A 14,559-nucleotide genomic window follows, 5' to 3' on the forward strand; every position below is an offset into this window, starting at 1 on the left:
GCCATGCTTGCCGATGCGACAACAGAGCTCCACGCGTGCTTTCACCGCCATAGACTTACAGCGCATCGTCCCCACCCATTATAACCTCGACTTCAATATCAAACATCGAAGCCGATATATATAGAACATCATGGCAGGCTCATCGCGCAACGCATCGCCCATCAAGCGCCTCATGACTGAACTCCAAACCCTACAACACGACCCCAACGATGCGCTTCTCGAACTCGGACCTACGGATGATGATGTGATGCAATGGAGAGCCGTCATGAAGGGTGTAGAAGGGACGGCGTACGAAGGTACACACAAACCCGCAATTCACTCCACCCATACCGCTTCACTTCTATACACGACCACACACAAACCTCATTCACTTGCTAACACCTCACAGACGGCTGCTGGCTCCTTTCTATCTCGATTCCTTCGCAATATCCCCTCTCTCCACCCACCATCCGCTTCGTAACACCCATCTGCCACCCCAATGTCGATTTCAAAACCGGCGAGATCTGCCTCGACTTACTCAAGACGGCGTGGACGCCCGCGTATACCATCTCTAGCACCATGACGAGTATACACCAACTGCTCACTAGTGCTGAGCCGGATAGTCCGCTAAATGTGGATGTTGCGCAACTGTTTAGGACAGGTGATGAGGTTGGGGCTAGGAGCTTGATTAGGTGGTATACTGTCAGCGAGAGGTTTGACTGGAAGAACAAGAGATCTGCATATTGATATGGTCGAAGCAAGAGATGGTATGGCGCAGTCGGGCGTGGGTGACGCATACAGTGAATTTGTTCTGGCGTTTGGTTTTGATTGAGATACCTATTATGGAGAATACGCGAACGCTTCGTGTATTTGCAATGGATTATATTACCCACACATCAAATCTGGATCGCGTAGGTCTGCTCCATCCATCGTATGCGCTTTGAGCCGTGGAGCCTACTGTCGGTGGGAATACCGTGCTGACCACTTCACACAGCCGTGCCCGTCATGATACCCTTTTTAACGCAGTCTGGCATATGCACCCCACGGCTTCGCTTCACCTTCAGCTCTCCACCGAGCTCCACGATTACGCATCTCATTGATCGACAATGCGACATCTAGCGAGAGGCAATCATAGACGAGGAAGATCGGCCGTATGCCTTCCTATCTGAGCGCGGTTTCTACAAGCGACGTAGATCGGCCGCTAACTTGACGTCTACATTCAATGTGTTGCTGACTGCGTTGGATGTAGTACGTACTCTTCATGCACTTTACACATGCACGAGGAAGTCGGTTGCAGTCAAAGGAAGGTGTCTCCAAATTGCTTTTGGCGCTTATGCCACGCATGAGCGGGTGGCTTGATAATGCAATTCGCAATGAGGCTTGAACGAAGATTGTTGTCTTGTGCTCAGAATAGAAACTCCCTGGGCATCGTGTGGAGATGGAGAAGGCTGTAAAAAAAAGCAATACCATAGTCGCACGGGCGACATAGGCACATGACACGCATTGTAAGCAGCGGGAGCTAATCACCGTAATGGCCATGCCGTACCGCGCGCTTGAGATGTCAAGTGGAACCAGTATTGACCCATGCTTGACAAGAGGTATACATCTAGACCCATGCACGGAGTCGCGAAAAACACTCAAAGATCATTCGTGGCGGGTAATTGCAACACATATGCACGAATACACCTAGATACAGTAGAACACATTGTCCGCCCCTTGCACCCCTTGTATCACTCGCAGCATGACAAATACCCCAACCGAGAAAATCAAGCAACGGAAAACATTCGGATCTACACACTCCGGCTATGGCGCAAGCTTCCATAGTTCAATAATTCATAAGAGGCGTCCTCGTAGTCCCTTCACTCGCCTACGGGGCCCCACATTTCACTCCACTATCCTCAGCTAGTAAGCGCGGAACTATACTACGCAAGCCACAACTCCCAAGACTCGAATTATCCGGTTCAGTTGCTACACATGGAGCCTCAGTCTCCACATCTTCTGAGGTCATGCGAGCACGATCGAGCGATGGTGGCTTGTATCAGCAGCGTCACTGCTATCGGTATGGGAAGAAGGCGTGTTTGCGCGAGAGTCCTTCCGTACTGCCCTTCCGATATATCCCTAGCTTCTTTGATCATGCGGTGAAGACGTGGCATCAATGGTCTCAACCTGCGGTGACGGTCCATTGAGTGCGGCGCCAGCCTTTGTTGGAAACAGTGACTGCGCCTTCGAGGAGAGACTCGTGATCCGGTATGCTGGGTGTCGAGACGCGACGAGTGTACGAGACGGTTTCTAGCTCTTCCGTTACATCGTCTGAGACTGGTTCCGTCTTGATTATGGGCGATTGTTCCCTAATCTGAGACGATTCTTCACTTCTGACTGTCGGTAATGGAACTGGGAAGTAAGGCGCATCATACGGCCCTGGTAATCTCTGTGGTGGCGACGTCCATGGGTAGATTGGCGAGAGTGTTGGTCGAAGTGTCTCTTGTTGAAGCGATTGGAGATACTGATTTGGTTCCTGATCCAGCGATGGTAGACGAATATAGTTATCATTTCGTCCCACCGATGTCGACTTCTCTTCCACTTTATCATCGAAGCTCTCCATCTTTTTACTTGGAGTATTTAACTCCTCTTGATATGAGTCTTTTCTTTGGTGGATTGGCAACTGCTTCTCTTGCGTTATGGCCAAGTCTTTTTGACCCACACCGGAACTGGTCATCCTTCCTTCTCTTCGCGCGACAAGAAACGATCGCAAGACTGTTGCAAAAAGAGCGAACAACAAGATGGCTTCAGAAAGATGCTGCAGATAAACAGGCGGATGCCAGCTTTCTGTACTGGCAAGACTTGAAGGTTTGAAAAGTGGAGGCATGAGTTCAGAAATGACGCCGATGGGTGGCAGGTATGGCTTGCTGGGGTCCACTCCGACTGTCAATCGCGTGGGATGATGCAGGTCCTAGATGAACTAGCTACTCGGTCAGTTGAGAAGACGGGAATACCACCGCTTTCATACAACTTACTTGAAGTAAAAGCGGAAGGACTGTTAGCATAAGCACTAGGGTCCGGATCCTCCGTTCGATAGTATCCAGCTAATAATACTCGGGTACGGTTATTGTCTCGTTCTTGTAGGATTAGCACCGGGGTCAACGTATAAATAAGGATATCCGCATGTGAGAGTCAGGTTCGGTTCCTGCGTCCGATCTCTGCGGAACTGCGCCATCCTGATTTGCGTATATGCTTCGACGGCGACATCAGCAAGCCCAGATACCGTTGAAACATTGAGGCAATCGGCGACCTAGCTCGGCGTAGACCTGGTGACGAAGGCTGGTGGGCAAAGTGAAGCGTAAGCCCACGATGCGCAAATCAAGCAAAAGGCAACAAACTGGTCATGTTCAGCTGCGACGAATCGCGCCTGTGCAAGGCATACAGTACGAGTCTTGCTGGGGCACGCATGGTTTGGTGCCCGGCTTCAGCACGACAGCCAGTGTCCTTGATGCTTGGCGGGGGTATGTTCAGCTGAGTCCGTAATGGTGGCGTCGTTTCGTGGCGTTAGCCACTGGTTCATTGAGCTAATCGGCAGGGATGACCCGAGATCTGATCCTGCGCGAAGGGACAACGGCGAGCTGGCTGAGCTCCTTTGGCTAGGCTTTCGCGCGGTAGTAGGGTCCACCACTTGGATGGATGCAGTTGCGCCATTACGGGCGTTGGACTGAGGTGTGGTCGGTGAGTAAGGCGCCCCGTGATGGATCCGTTTCAGCTTCTGCAGGAACGCCAACCGAAAGGCAAGCACTCATGATACGTCCGGAAGCAACTTAAGCACATGTAAGAGGGGAAGCTAAACAAAGAACCACGTTTGCAGCGAAATAGAAACCTGGACTGCCATCATCATGATCAAGGAAACGCTCGCCGGATATCTGCTTTTTGCGGGGCAGTTACCATTCTCACGATCCTCGGCGGCAGCGGAAGTCACACCACGTAAGAGGCGGCTGCTACGCGAAGCTGATAAGTCGCTATCGATATGTCCAGGTCTTCGCCAAAAGATATTTCGGAAGTCGTACAGGACATGTGGCTGTCGAAACTTAAGGGTATTCCTCACGCCACAAGCCGCCATTCGTGGAAAACTCGCGATCTCGAGTACCTCGCGCGATCCCCACAACAACACTTGTATTTTCAGAAGCTGGGCAAACCTCAAAAACAGGTTCCCGGTAGCGAGTGTGCGTCGAGTTACGGCGAGGTTAGTTGATGGTCAGCTGGATGTTTTGGACAGGACCTGGAAGGTGCCGATCGTATGGAGTACCGCTCTTGAAGCTACTAAGATGCAATTACATGTAGTTGCGGCGTCAGAATTTGATACAAGACAATCGCTTTCTGACCACTGATTTCATACTCTATTGGCTGCGATTAATATTACTTCCACCAGGCGTCCGATATTCTGGTGACATCAGGCTTCCAGCAGCTACACCACATATGCTGAAACCAACAAGCTAGTATTATCTGATCCTTGCGTAGATCGAGTACGCCTCCGCGAACACCTTCCTCATCTTCGGAGACGCCGTTGTTGCGAAGAGATCTGCATTTAGCGAATCTGAGATTGACACCCGCAGCTTCCAAGCAGGAACAGCGGCTCATAGTCAAACACGCGGCAGCGTAGACAGACCCCTGAATGCAACGTTATCCAACCCTCGATGGGGATGGCCGTGTCGATCTTACGCAACGTCAAGTTAGCCTAGTCTGCTCACCACGGCGATGCCGTCGCCACGTCGCCACGTGACCCGCCCCTACATCAAAGCTTCCGTATCCGGCAAGTGGTAGATTCTGCAGAAACAATGGTACTATTTCAATGAACGTACTAAATAGTGAAGAAGCAATCCCATCCTGAGACAGCGCATGCATAACATATAAGAACTTCAGAACTATAACTCAGCCATTTCATATTATGGTAACTGATCGTCGGGGCATGTTTACGAGCATCTTCCTCACTCGCTCGCGGCGAGTTACGAAGACACCGATGCGAACGTAGTGCTCGCTTTGGCTTGTTCTCTGTAGTACCAAACCCCTGACCAAGTCGGTATGCCCATTGCTTTCTTTAGTCTCGACGATACACAATAACGTGAGCTCTTTTGATATGTCTTGCATGGGTACGTCAAGTATGATCTCTTCGATCCGATGACCATCAATACCTATATAAACAGCTGCATGGTGTGTAAGATGAGGTGGAAATATACTTTTTATCCCCATTGGATTTCCGTAGGAAGGCCGTTCACTCGGTCTGTCATCATCATCTTCGTTCCATAAAACTGACGCAACTGGCCCGGAGAGCTTTACGAACCCTGATGATATTCGGCCGAAACGATAGTTACCGTGACAGGATACACTTGCTTCCTCGACTGTCGCTAAGTAGTCTTCAGACTTGTAGTTGACCCGGCACGCTGCGAACGAGACTCGGCCATCGATCGAGGCCCAGGACCATGTCGGTGCGATGTAATCAAAGTATCTGCGCGCGGGATGCACAGTTTTATCAGATTCGCAGACGCCACAGTATGAGGGTTCCGCCTCCAGTGGCGGGCAGTCCGAATACCCGTACCGACGATACATGCAGTTACAGTGAGTCTTGAGACGCTTTATCAGCCCAAGCGTGTGGATTTTGTTCGAGACGTAGGTATATATCGGTTGCCAGAGGAGGGAGACGGGCAGTGACGATTGCCATAAGCCTGCAAGATAGCCGTCGCCGACTTTACTAGATTCAACTGCAACGATTGTCTGTGCAATTCCTGACAACGCTATAAGCTTGTCAACTGGGAAAGTCAAATTTCCCATGGAATAAAACTCAACAACCGAGTACCAATCCCGATAGACTGACGTGTCATTCAAGCCAGCGTACAGTGTTATTTCATGAACAACGACAGGTCGGAAGATCGATGTAAATTTATCCCAAAGACTTTGGACATTTGGGATATCCTGAGAGGCTTTTGAGACATACTTCGCAGGCCATCGGTTGTCTTTCGGTTCGTCTCCAAGCTGTAGTCGTTTGATGTTGATATATGGATGGTTTCGGAGACTGGCAGGTAGACCGTGATGATAAGTCTCGCATGCGACAAACTCTCTGCATTCCCAAAAGAGCTGCTCTTGTCCAAAATGAATAACGCGAGGCGAGAGAATGCGCTCTTGTAGTACCCAGCAGCGCCGATTCAGTGGCTCATTCACCAGTTTTCGAGTCCACAAGTCTTTATGCAGTACCAAACGATACTTGACTTTCGGCAGTTCTCCATTGTTCTCGCGCGAACTGTCGTGCCATTGGATGTACACTTCCGCAGGTAATACAGTTCGTCCATCTCTCTCCCGAAAGCAGCCTCCGGTGCTACTGTCTGATGCAGTGGCAGCTATATTGATGAAGGAATACATATAAACCTTACTCATCAGATCAGCCTCCTGCTCCCAATCGTGCGTATCATCCTGAATGATACACAAAGAATCTATCCACAGGTAGCGTATGGAGAGAGTTCTCGCAACTCTGATTGCATCCTTGAAAGTTGATGGTAGGTTGTGATGGGGGATTTCGCGCCGATAATCCAGTATGTTGAGTTGAGTCGTTCTGATAAGTGGCGTCTTACCCCAGCAGTGAGAAAGTGTGGCATATGGCTTACTAGATAGAGGAGGTGTTTCATCGCGATCTAACAGTCGTATCAAATCGTCATGGAAGGTACCAATGTCAAGTAAACGTGTTGGAACCCAAGATTTTAGGGTAGCTGCATTACATCGGCCATGATCTCGAGTGCATTGGCTTAGCCAACGAGCTATCAGATCCCAGCTTTGGGGCGAGTCTGTAGACGAAGAGGGCATATATTCGACTAGGTTGCCTTCGCTGGTTTGTGAGCGACAGCTAGAAGGACCGGTAATATAGTACCCACTTACCGTCGGTATCCTCAACCATCTCGAGGATAAAACGCATATTGAAGCCATGGCCATCCCCCTTGAACTTGATGCCATAGCCGTCCTCCGTGGACTTGACGCCATGCATCTCTTTGCACCTGAAGGTCAACTCAAAGGAACTTTGCCAAGTCATTGAGAACTTATCGAACTGGCATTCGGTCGGAAAGAATTGATCGAACCAAGTTTTAGTCTTGTATATGCCTAGCCACGACGGCAGTTTGTGTGGGCTGGCCCAGTTGTCTTTCAGGGAACGCATGAGTTCTGTGCATATGCCGCAACCACTATTGGAACTCTCTTCGAGCGATGTGAACGTCTCGTGATGAGAAAAGCAAGTATATTTGCCGAATGAGGAGCCAATCTCTGAAAAAAGGCTCTGGCATGCTTTGCACAACGCGTTAGTACTAGTCGAAGCCATGGTAAAGATGAACGATGTTCTTGAGTCTACAGCGCGCGTAGACCAATGTGTGATCAAAGTATGGCATCACAATTCGTGATTATCGTAAATACTGGACATCACATGACAGATGGTAGGCTGAGCAAGAACAGCACCCCACTTCCTCCATCTGGTCGGTTGGCGCCTACAAGGCTCCATCCATTCGTCAACTTGCTGCGCCCTGTGTTACCGCCACATTGTGAAACTAAGCGAGAATATAAGGAACGCATAACAGCATGGATGATAAACCCCGGGTTTCTGTAGCGATAGCTCAAATCTGGGAGCCGTGAGTACCGCCGGTGGTCAGGCTATTCAAACTAATCACAAGTCACCGATAAGCAATTCGGAGAGGGCAAATCTCAACAAGCACCAGTATATGCTGTGATAGCATTACATTGTCTAGTCACCTCCACGGGCATGAAATCGTACCTAAGATACCTCTCCGACACCCCCTAAGACCCTCTTATCACTCCCCGTAACCGTCTGCCCCTTCGCCTGAGCAAAGTTCGCACTCCTTTCATGCGCCGGATTGGGGCTATAGAACTCATCGACGATAGGATGAATCATAACAGTTTGCTTGGAGATAGTGAGCGTACTGTTTGTTGGGACCGTGACCCAGTTATCTGTCATTGTTAGTTCAGTCGAGAGGAAAAGGTACAGAAAGTAACATACCACGTTCAAACGTCAACGGTTCGCTAGCCACCAGCACAATATCACTTCCCTTATCCCTGCGTTCCATAACATAGTCCCTCTCTCTCTCCTCATCATCCACAGAACTCGCACCCGCATCCGATCCCACCGACTGGCCATTGAGTTCCCTCCAACTCGTCCCGCTGCTAAAGAACAAACTCGCCGCCTCATCCGTCTTACTACTCACATATCGCGAGCACACAACACTAACACCGTCTGTGACAGCAAAGTTGAGCAGACTCCTACTATCCTCTTCCCCAACCCCACCCCCTTGTTCCCCAACAACATCCCTGATGAACCCGTTGAGCCGTTCAATCGTCTTCAGTATCGCTTTCCTCAACACCGTATGTCCAAAGCCCACACCAGCTTCCACCTCTTTATCCGGGCTTATCCCCGCTTTATCTAGACAATCTAAGAATGTAGCAAACGCCCACTCGCTGTCTGTTGAACCACCCACAACATTGAACCACTTCTCATCCAGGCTCATAGCAAGCCGGCGTTTGATCTGTTTCCAGCAGCCGATGCCGCCATTATGCATGAACATGAGGGACTTGTAGGAGAACGGATGGCAGTTGCTGTCGCTGAGGTTGCCTTCAGTTGTGGCGCGCACGTGGGCGAAGATGAGCGAGGATGTGGTTTTGGAGGCGATGCGCGAGAGATTTATGCAGTTCCATGCTGGAATCGTGGAGGTGAAGACGCAGGGCGTGAGGCCTAGGGAGGGCGACGTGTAGTAGCCGATGCCGAAGCCGTCGCCGTTGTGCGGGCGGCGCCTGTCCTGGTGATGAGTGCGTTAGTAGGGGAGATGTGGGTTCGTGGGAAGAGACGTACTAGACGGAGGCGCGAGTCGAAGGACTGTGTGAGGATGGAATGGGAGGGGTTTAGAATGAGCTCCGAGAGGAGTATCTCATCCTTGCCTTTGTAGACCTTTGGTTGTTAGCTATAGCGCGGCGGGTGTAAGATGCCATACTTACCATGAATCTACACATGATGGGTGGGTGTTGTTGTATATTCGACGTTCAGTACAACGGTATCATGCAGAATTAGCGATTGTGATATAACTGTCAGGAGTTGTGAAGATGCTGGTGAGTTGGCTGCGAGGTCGGCGCGGCGGTGTGTTCGCCATGATTGCGCCATCGGTCCAGGGCATTGCTTGAGACATCATTGGGTTGTGCAAGTTGTGCAGAAACACGGTCGACACGCGCAGACAGATAGACAGAAGCCATTATGAATGGCACGCGACATGCTATCGCGAACCGAGCGCAGAAACAACTAACCCCACGCGTGGTTCGCGGAGGTATGCCGGCGGGGGTGTCCAGGGTTCCGCGGATGACGCACTTACTTTCCCAGCTAGCTCCGTTTAGTTCACGACTTCCTGGGTTCGCGCGCGTCTCGTGATGACCCGATTACAGTCACTTAGGATTGGACCTTGCTTTGATTAGTTATGACAAGACGTTGATTTGCTGGTGGTGTCTGAAGTAACAACTGTTCTACATTCAAGCACGGTAGTGGTGATGCTCATTCACAATCACATGAATCTTCATCATCGCGATAGATAGTGTTGTAGACCGATTGCTCGGCGTTATATTCAACTATCTGTCTGGCGCGGCTGAACTGCGAGCGCATGTCACTCTTCCACCCAATGTGTAGAGCTCCATCCAGAGCAGACCGCCCAGTCCAAACCATTGCGATCTTCAGACAGCTAGGCAAACACGCAACGCCGGGGATATGATGCGGTTAATGAACATGGGAGGGGTACAAGACGGTGTATCTTTAAGGCTTCATTTAAATCATGGCGAAGTGATAGCTGGAAAGGATGGGGGTATTGCCAAGGAAACACAAAGGTCCTCGCAATCATAGCGCTTCCGTGGATCATGTATCATATCGTGTATGATCTCCGACTTCATCCAGGATACCGCAAACACTACTAGTCGGGCTCTCGTGGCTGGCTAGCGTGGTAGAAGGGCTGCACTGCAAGCAATGCAACATTCAACTTTGGACTCGTCACGGGTCTTGTCCCGTTTACATGTCCATGGAGTCACCTCCGTTGGCAAAGTTGAAGTTTTGTTGTTGCTGCTGGCCAGCGGCGCCGAAACCGAAGTGACCCTCCTGGTTGACCTGAGGTCCGGCCTCGCCCATGTTCTCAGCCTCACCCTCCTCGTCGGAGAAGTACTTCTCGATGATGTTGTAGGCCTTCATGTAAATCTCCTCGTTGGCGTTGTTTTGGCACTCGTGGATCTTCTCCATGCCGCCGACCTCCTCGATGAAGAGAGCGTAGCGGTTGATGGGCTCGCCACCAGCACCGCCCTCGCTGGCCTCCTTGTCCATCTCGCCGACCTTGAGGATGTTCTCAAGACCGTCAAGGGCAACCTGGATGATCTTGTTGTCAGGGCAGGCCAGAAGATCGCAGAGAGGCTTGATGCAGCCGCTCTGAACGAGGTATCGGATCTGAGCAGGCTTCTGCAGACCACCGCTCGTGGCGTTGGAGATGGCCCAGCAGGCCTCCTTGCGCGTCTTGAAGTCGCCGTTCTGGAGGAGGTGGATCAGAGGAGGGATGATGTTAGCATCGATGACAGCCTGGATCTGGGTGGAGTTGCCGGCGGTGATGTTGGAGATGGTCCAGCACGCCTCCTTGCGGATTCCGTCCTTGGTGGAGCTCAACAATGAAAGCAGTGCAGGGAGCGAGCCGCAGTTGATGATGACCTGGGTCTGGACGTCGTCACCAGTCACGATGTTACCGACAGAGCGCAGGGCGGGGGTCTGGACGGAGGTGGACGCGTGCATGAGCAGCTCTACAAGACGGCGGGGGATGCCAGCCTCAATGACGGCCTGGATCTTGTCGTTGGAGCCATCGGAAAGGTAGGAGATGGCCCAGCAGGCGTCGATGAGGACTTCGTCGTCGAGCGAGTATACGAGCTTGGCGAGCACGGGGAGGGCAGGCTGGATCTGCTGGATAATTAGTATTTCGACTTAAGTGGGGCTGTAAAGAGAACTCACAGTCTGCCAGTCGGGCTGGGGGGTCTTGCCGCGGCAGAAGTTGCTCAGGGTCCATGTAGCATTGCGGAGCATGCTGAGCTTGCGGCTGTCGCCCAAGAGCGCAAGCAGCGGGCGGAGAGCACCGGCCTGCAGCACAAAGTCGCGGCATGCGGGGCTGTCACCGGCGATGTTACCCAGGGCCCAGACGGCCTGCTCCCTAACATCTGGCTCGTGGCTGCTGAGCAACTCGACGAAGATGGGCACGGCGCCCGCCTCAATGACGACCTGTGTCTGTTGCGCCGAACCCGACGCGATGTTGGTGAGGGCCCAGGCGGCCTCGAACTGCACCAGCGTGTGCGGGGAGCGCAGGAACTCGACGAAGCGGCTCACGACACCAGTCTCGATAACGCGCTCGATGGGGGGGTTGCGCTCCTTGGAGAGCAGCTTCCTGAACTTGGTTGTCGCCTGGATCTGCTCATCGATCTGTTCTGAAAAGACGCCCTTTACCATCTGCGGGAGCTCCTCGTTAAGCTGTGCGGGTGTGTCAGCCTGGTGTGCTCTGTTGCTCTCTATACGCCTGCGTTCAGAAATAGTGGGGTACAGTAGGAACGTACCTGGCTCTCGATGTTGCCGCCCTCATCGTCGCTGTCGGGGGCAGCACCGAGCGAGGCACCGGGCTGGTCACGGCCAGCAATGCCACGGCGCTTTGCGAGGTTCTCCTCACGCTTCGCCCGGCGGATCTCGACCTGTTGCTCTTCACGGCGGCGGCGGAGTTCATCTGGCTTGAAGGCGCTCTTTGCCTTGAACGTCGTGCGACGGTGCTCGGGGATGTACTTGTCGGCCATTTCTGCGACTCTCTGGATTTGCTGTGTGCTGAGTCGGGCAAGATTTGGTGCGGCGTGTTTGTTTGTAAAAGGGAGTAAACTTTCCAACCAGAGGGGTGATTTTGAAAGCGGAAGCGGCGAAGCGGGTATCGGCGCTAGTAGCTTGGCTCGAGCGCTCTACCTAAGCAACCACCATCACGACGCGTCGCGCTGGCGCAGACATGTACCCCCTCGCCCTGCATATGTTTGTCACACTTGCCCGCCTGTCTCAGAGGCCAAACACTACAGACAAAGGCCTAGCTCAAGCCACTTGCCTCCCCCTGCAATTGCTCCCACTTCTTTGACGGCCTTGCAGACTGCGCTAACCGCTTTCGGCCATCTCCAGTTGCAATGCCGCTGGAGCTGCCCAAAGGCTTCACGGCCATCAAAGACGCTACCTACCTTACTGATAGTGTCAACCTGATCGGCGTTCTCGTCAACTACGATCCGCCAAAGTCAACTAGAGGCACTTCCTGGGCCCTCGACTTCACCATCCAAGATGACTTTGCGTCCGGTGATGTTGGTGATCAGTCAAGCATCCGTTGCCGCTTGTTCAGACGCGCTGAGAACAAATTCCCTCCAATCTCTGGGATTGGCGATGTTGTCATGCTCCGCGGGTTTAAAATCCAGGAATTCAACCTTCGTAAGGAGGCTGTTGGTCGGGACATGTACGACACCAACATGCTCGTTTTTCCTAGCAGCAGGATTCCGGTCCCAGGCCTGAGCCACCCTTTCCAGGCCGGCAGTCAGAAACTGCCTCACGCCTTGACTGGAGGCCCACCGCCTACGATCCCAGAGCAGATGGCTGTCATCCATATGAAGAATGCTTCTACTGGTGCAGCGCAACAAGTGCAGCAGCATGTGGTGGTTAATACGTCGAAGGCCAGGACAAGAAGATCAGTCAGCTTGATCAAGGACTTACAATTTAATAATTACTATGATGTCCGTGCCCAGGTTGTCAACATTTACTACTATCAGATGGGAGGCCAAGTTGACCTGAAAGTAACCGACTACACTCCGAATGAGCAAATGTACAACTATGCAGACCCAGAACAGGAGCAGAGCCACTTCGCATCAGATAGGGACTGGAAAGGGCCATATGGCTTTCTGACTTTGAATGTCACCCTCTACGGAGCGAACGCGACCTGGGCATCGGAAAACCTTGCTAATGGCGACTATGTCTTTATGAGAAATATGCGAGTTAAGACGTCCAGTAGGGGTTCCCTCGAGGGCGCGATACATGAAGACCGCCGGAACCCGTCAAAGGTCGACATACGTCACATGGGGAACACGACCGACATAGAGGAGATTGACAAACGCCGAGAAGAGTACGAGCAAAAACGTGGGAACAAGACGGCGTTCCAGGCTATGCAGAACGAACCCAAGAATACCCTAGGCAAAACTTCGAAAGAAAAGAGACAAGCGAAAAGAGAAAGGCAACGAGTACTGAAACAGGCCGAGCAAGACGAACTGGAGAAGAAACAACAAGAGTTGGAGAGGACTCGTGGCGGGGTCAATCCCAATGGTAAGATACCTTCTTATCCGTCATCCTATATACTAAGCTCCTTCAGTCATCGCTGCTTATCCTGACATAAAACCCTCCACCATCTCCGAGATCATATACAACCATCACCTCGAGGTTCAGACCCCAGAAAAGCACCATAGTTATAAGCTCCCCTTCATCAACTGCAAACATCGGTCTCGCGTCCGTGTAGTAGATGTTTATCCTCCCGAGCTCAAGCTGTTCGCACACTCCAAGAGCGATAGAAAGTGGAGAGGGCAATCTAAGAACCAAAGAGCCGCTGACGGTCCAACGAAAGAAATCTGGGAATGGGGGTTTGTTCTCCTGCTCGAAGATGCAAGCATACCCCGCGATACAGTATCCGAGAAGTTGCGCGTGGTCGTGAACAATGATGCGGCGATGTTCCTCCTGGGGATGAGTGCTAAAGAGTAAGATGACACGCTTCATGATGGCTTGGACGTCTGCTAATACGCTTATAGTATCATAAACAAGCCCACCGCTCTCAACCAACTCGAGGAGAAGCTCTTCATCTTATGGGGTAACCTCATGGAGCTCAAAACAGAGCTGAGAGATCGAGCAACTGACCTTCCCCTACCGCCGGGAGACAACCGCCTAACGAACAAGCCTTTCGATGCTTGCATTGAAGAGTATGGCGCCGAGGTGCCTATATCAGCCGAGAATCCGTACGGCTATCAACGCATGTTCAAGCTCTCCCAAACGAAGATTCAGAACTGAGTTTCCTCTTTGCCACACTTCGGTATGCAAGTTCGCTCTGCGAATTCCTTTTCCATATGATACCCTTTCCTCTTTCTTTCCTTCTTTCTGGAGTTTTTTACTGAGAAGACATTGAGACATACGAGAGGTTGAGATTTACGTTGAGACGAAGGATCTTGCACGAAGCTCGAAAGTAGGCAGGCATTACATCTCGACCATCTCTTGCATCTGCAATTGGCGTCAAACTCCGAGGTGAATGGATCGATTGAGTTCAATAGATATCATGCGTATTTGCGGGTTTCAATCTTTTTCATTCGTTGCGAGGATCATTGCTCACTGCAGGTAGAACTGGGGTATGCATCGTATTGTACGTAACCGGGCCTCGGACCAATCAGCCATTTCATACGCCGCATGTGAACTTGCGACTGCTACTTCCCTTGGAGAACTCCAACTGTTTGCGA

General features: G+C 51.6%; 6 protein-coding genes across 6 annotated transcripts; 2 read left to right on the forward strand and 4 right to left on the reverse strand.

Annotated features, from left to right (window-relative positions):
* Positions 1 to 130: 130 nt before the first annotated feature.
* AA0111_g2898 (hypothetical protein) lies at positions 131 to 726 on the forward strand (the record flags this gene model as incomplete). Its single annotated transcript, XM_028648719.1, has 2 exons — positions 131 to 296; positions 389 to 726. The coding sequence occupies 2 exons, from the start codon at positions 131 to 133 to the stop codon at positions 724 to 726; spliced, it is 504 nt and encodes a 167-aa protein (XP_028509738.1).
* A 1,414-nt stretch (positions 727 to 2,140) lies between these two features.
* On the reverse strand, positions 2,141 to 2,581 carry AA0111_g2899 (hypothetical protein; the record flags this gene model as incomplete). Its single annotated transcript, XM_028648720.1, has 1 exon — positions 2,141 to 2,581. One exon carries the CDS (start codon positions 2,579 to 2,581, stop codon positions 2,141 to 2,143), a length of 441 nt encoding a protein of 146 aa, XP_028509737.1.
* Positions 2,582 to 6,853: 4,272 nt separating this feature from the next.
* On the reverse strand, positions 6,854 to 7,159 carry AA0111_g2900 (hypothetical protein; the record flags this gene model as incomplete). Its single annotated transcript, XM_028648723.1, has 1 exon — positions 6,854 to 7,159. The coding sequence occupies one exon, from the start codon at positions 7,157 to 7,159 to the stop codon at positions 6,854 to 6,856; it is 306 nt and encodes a 101-aa protein (XP_028509287.1).
* A 606-nt stretch (positions 7,160 to 7,765) lies between these two features.
* AA0111_g2901 (putative glutamine amidotransferase) lies at positions 7,766 to 9,012 on the reverse strand (the record flags this gene model as incomplete). Its single annotated transcript, XM_028648724.1, has 4 exons — positions 7,766 to 7,959; positions 8,009 to 8,801; positions 8,855 to 8,950; positions 8,998 to 9,012. The coding sequence occupies 4 exons, from the start codon at positions 9,010 to 9,012 to the stop codon at positions 7,766 to 7,768; spliced, it is 1,098 nt and encodes a 365-aa protein (XP_028509286.1).
* Positions 9,013 to 10,045: 1,033 nt separating this feature from the next.
* On the reverse strand, positions 10,046 to 11,844 carry AA0111_g2902 (Importin subunit alpha; the record flags this gene model as incomplete). The annotated part of the gene is made up of 3 exons (XM_028648725.1): positions 10,046 to 10,969; positions 11,021 to 11,530; positions 11,614 to 11,844. The coding sequence occupies 3 exons, from the start codon at positions 11,842 to 11,844 to the stop codon at positions 10,046 to 10,048; spliced, it is 1,665 nt and encodes a 554-aa protein (XP_028509289.1).
* Positions 11,845 to 12,213: 369 nt separating this feature from the next.
* AA0111_g2903 (hypothetical protein) lies at positions 12,214 to 14,119 on the forward strand (the record flags this gene model as incomplete). The annotated part of the gene is made up of 3 exons (XM_028648726.1): positions 12,214 to 13,387; positions 13,434 to 13,812; positions 13,864 to 14,119. The coding sequence occupies 3 exons, from the start codon at positions 12,214 to 12,216 to the stop codon at positions 14,117 to 14,119; spliced, it is 1,809 nt and encodes a 602-aa protein (XP_028509288.1).
* Between the last annotated feature and the right edge of the window lie 440 nt (positions 14,120 to 14,559).

This window comes from Alternaria arborescens, assembly GCF_004154835.1.
Source record: "Alternaria arborescens strain FERA 675 chromosome Unknown contig_5, whole genome shotgun sequence".
NCBI lineage: Eukaryota > Fungi > Ascomycota > Dothideomycetes > Pleosporales > Pleosporaceae > Alternaria > Alternaria arborescens.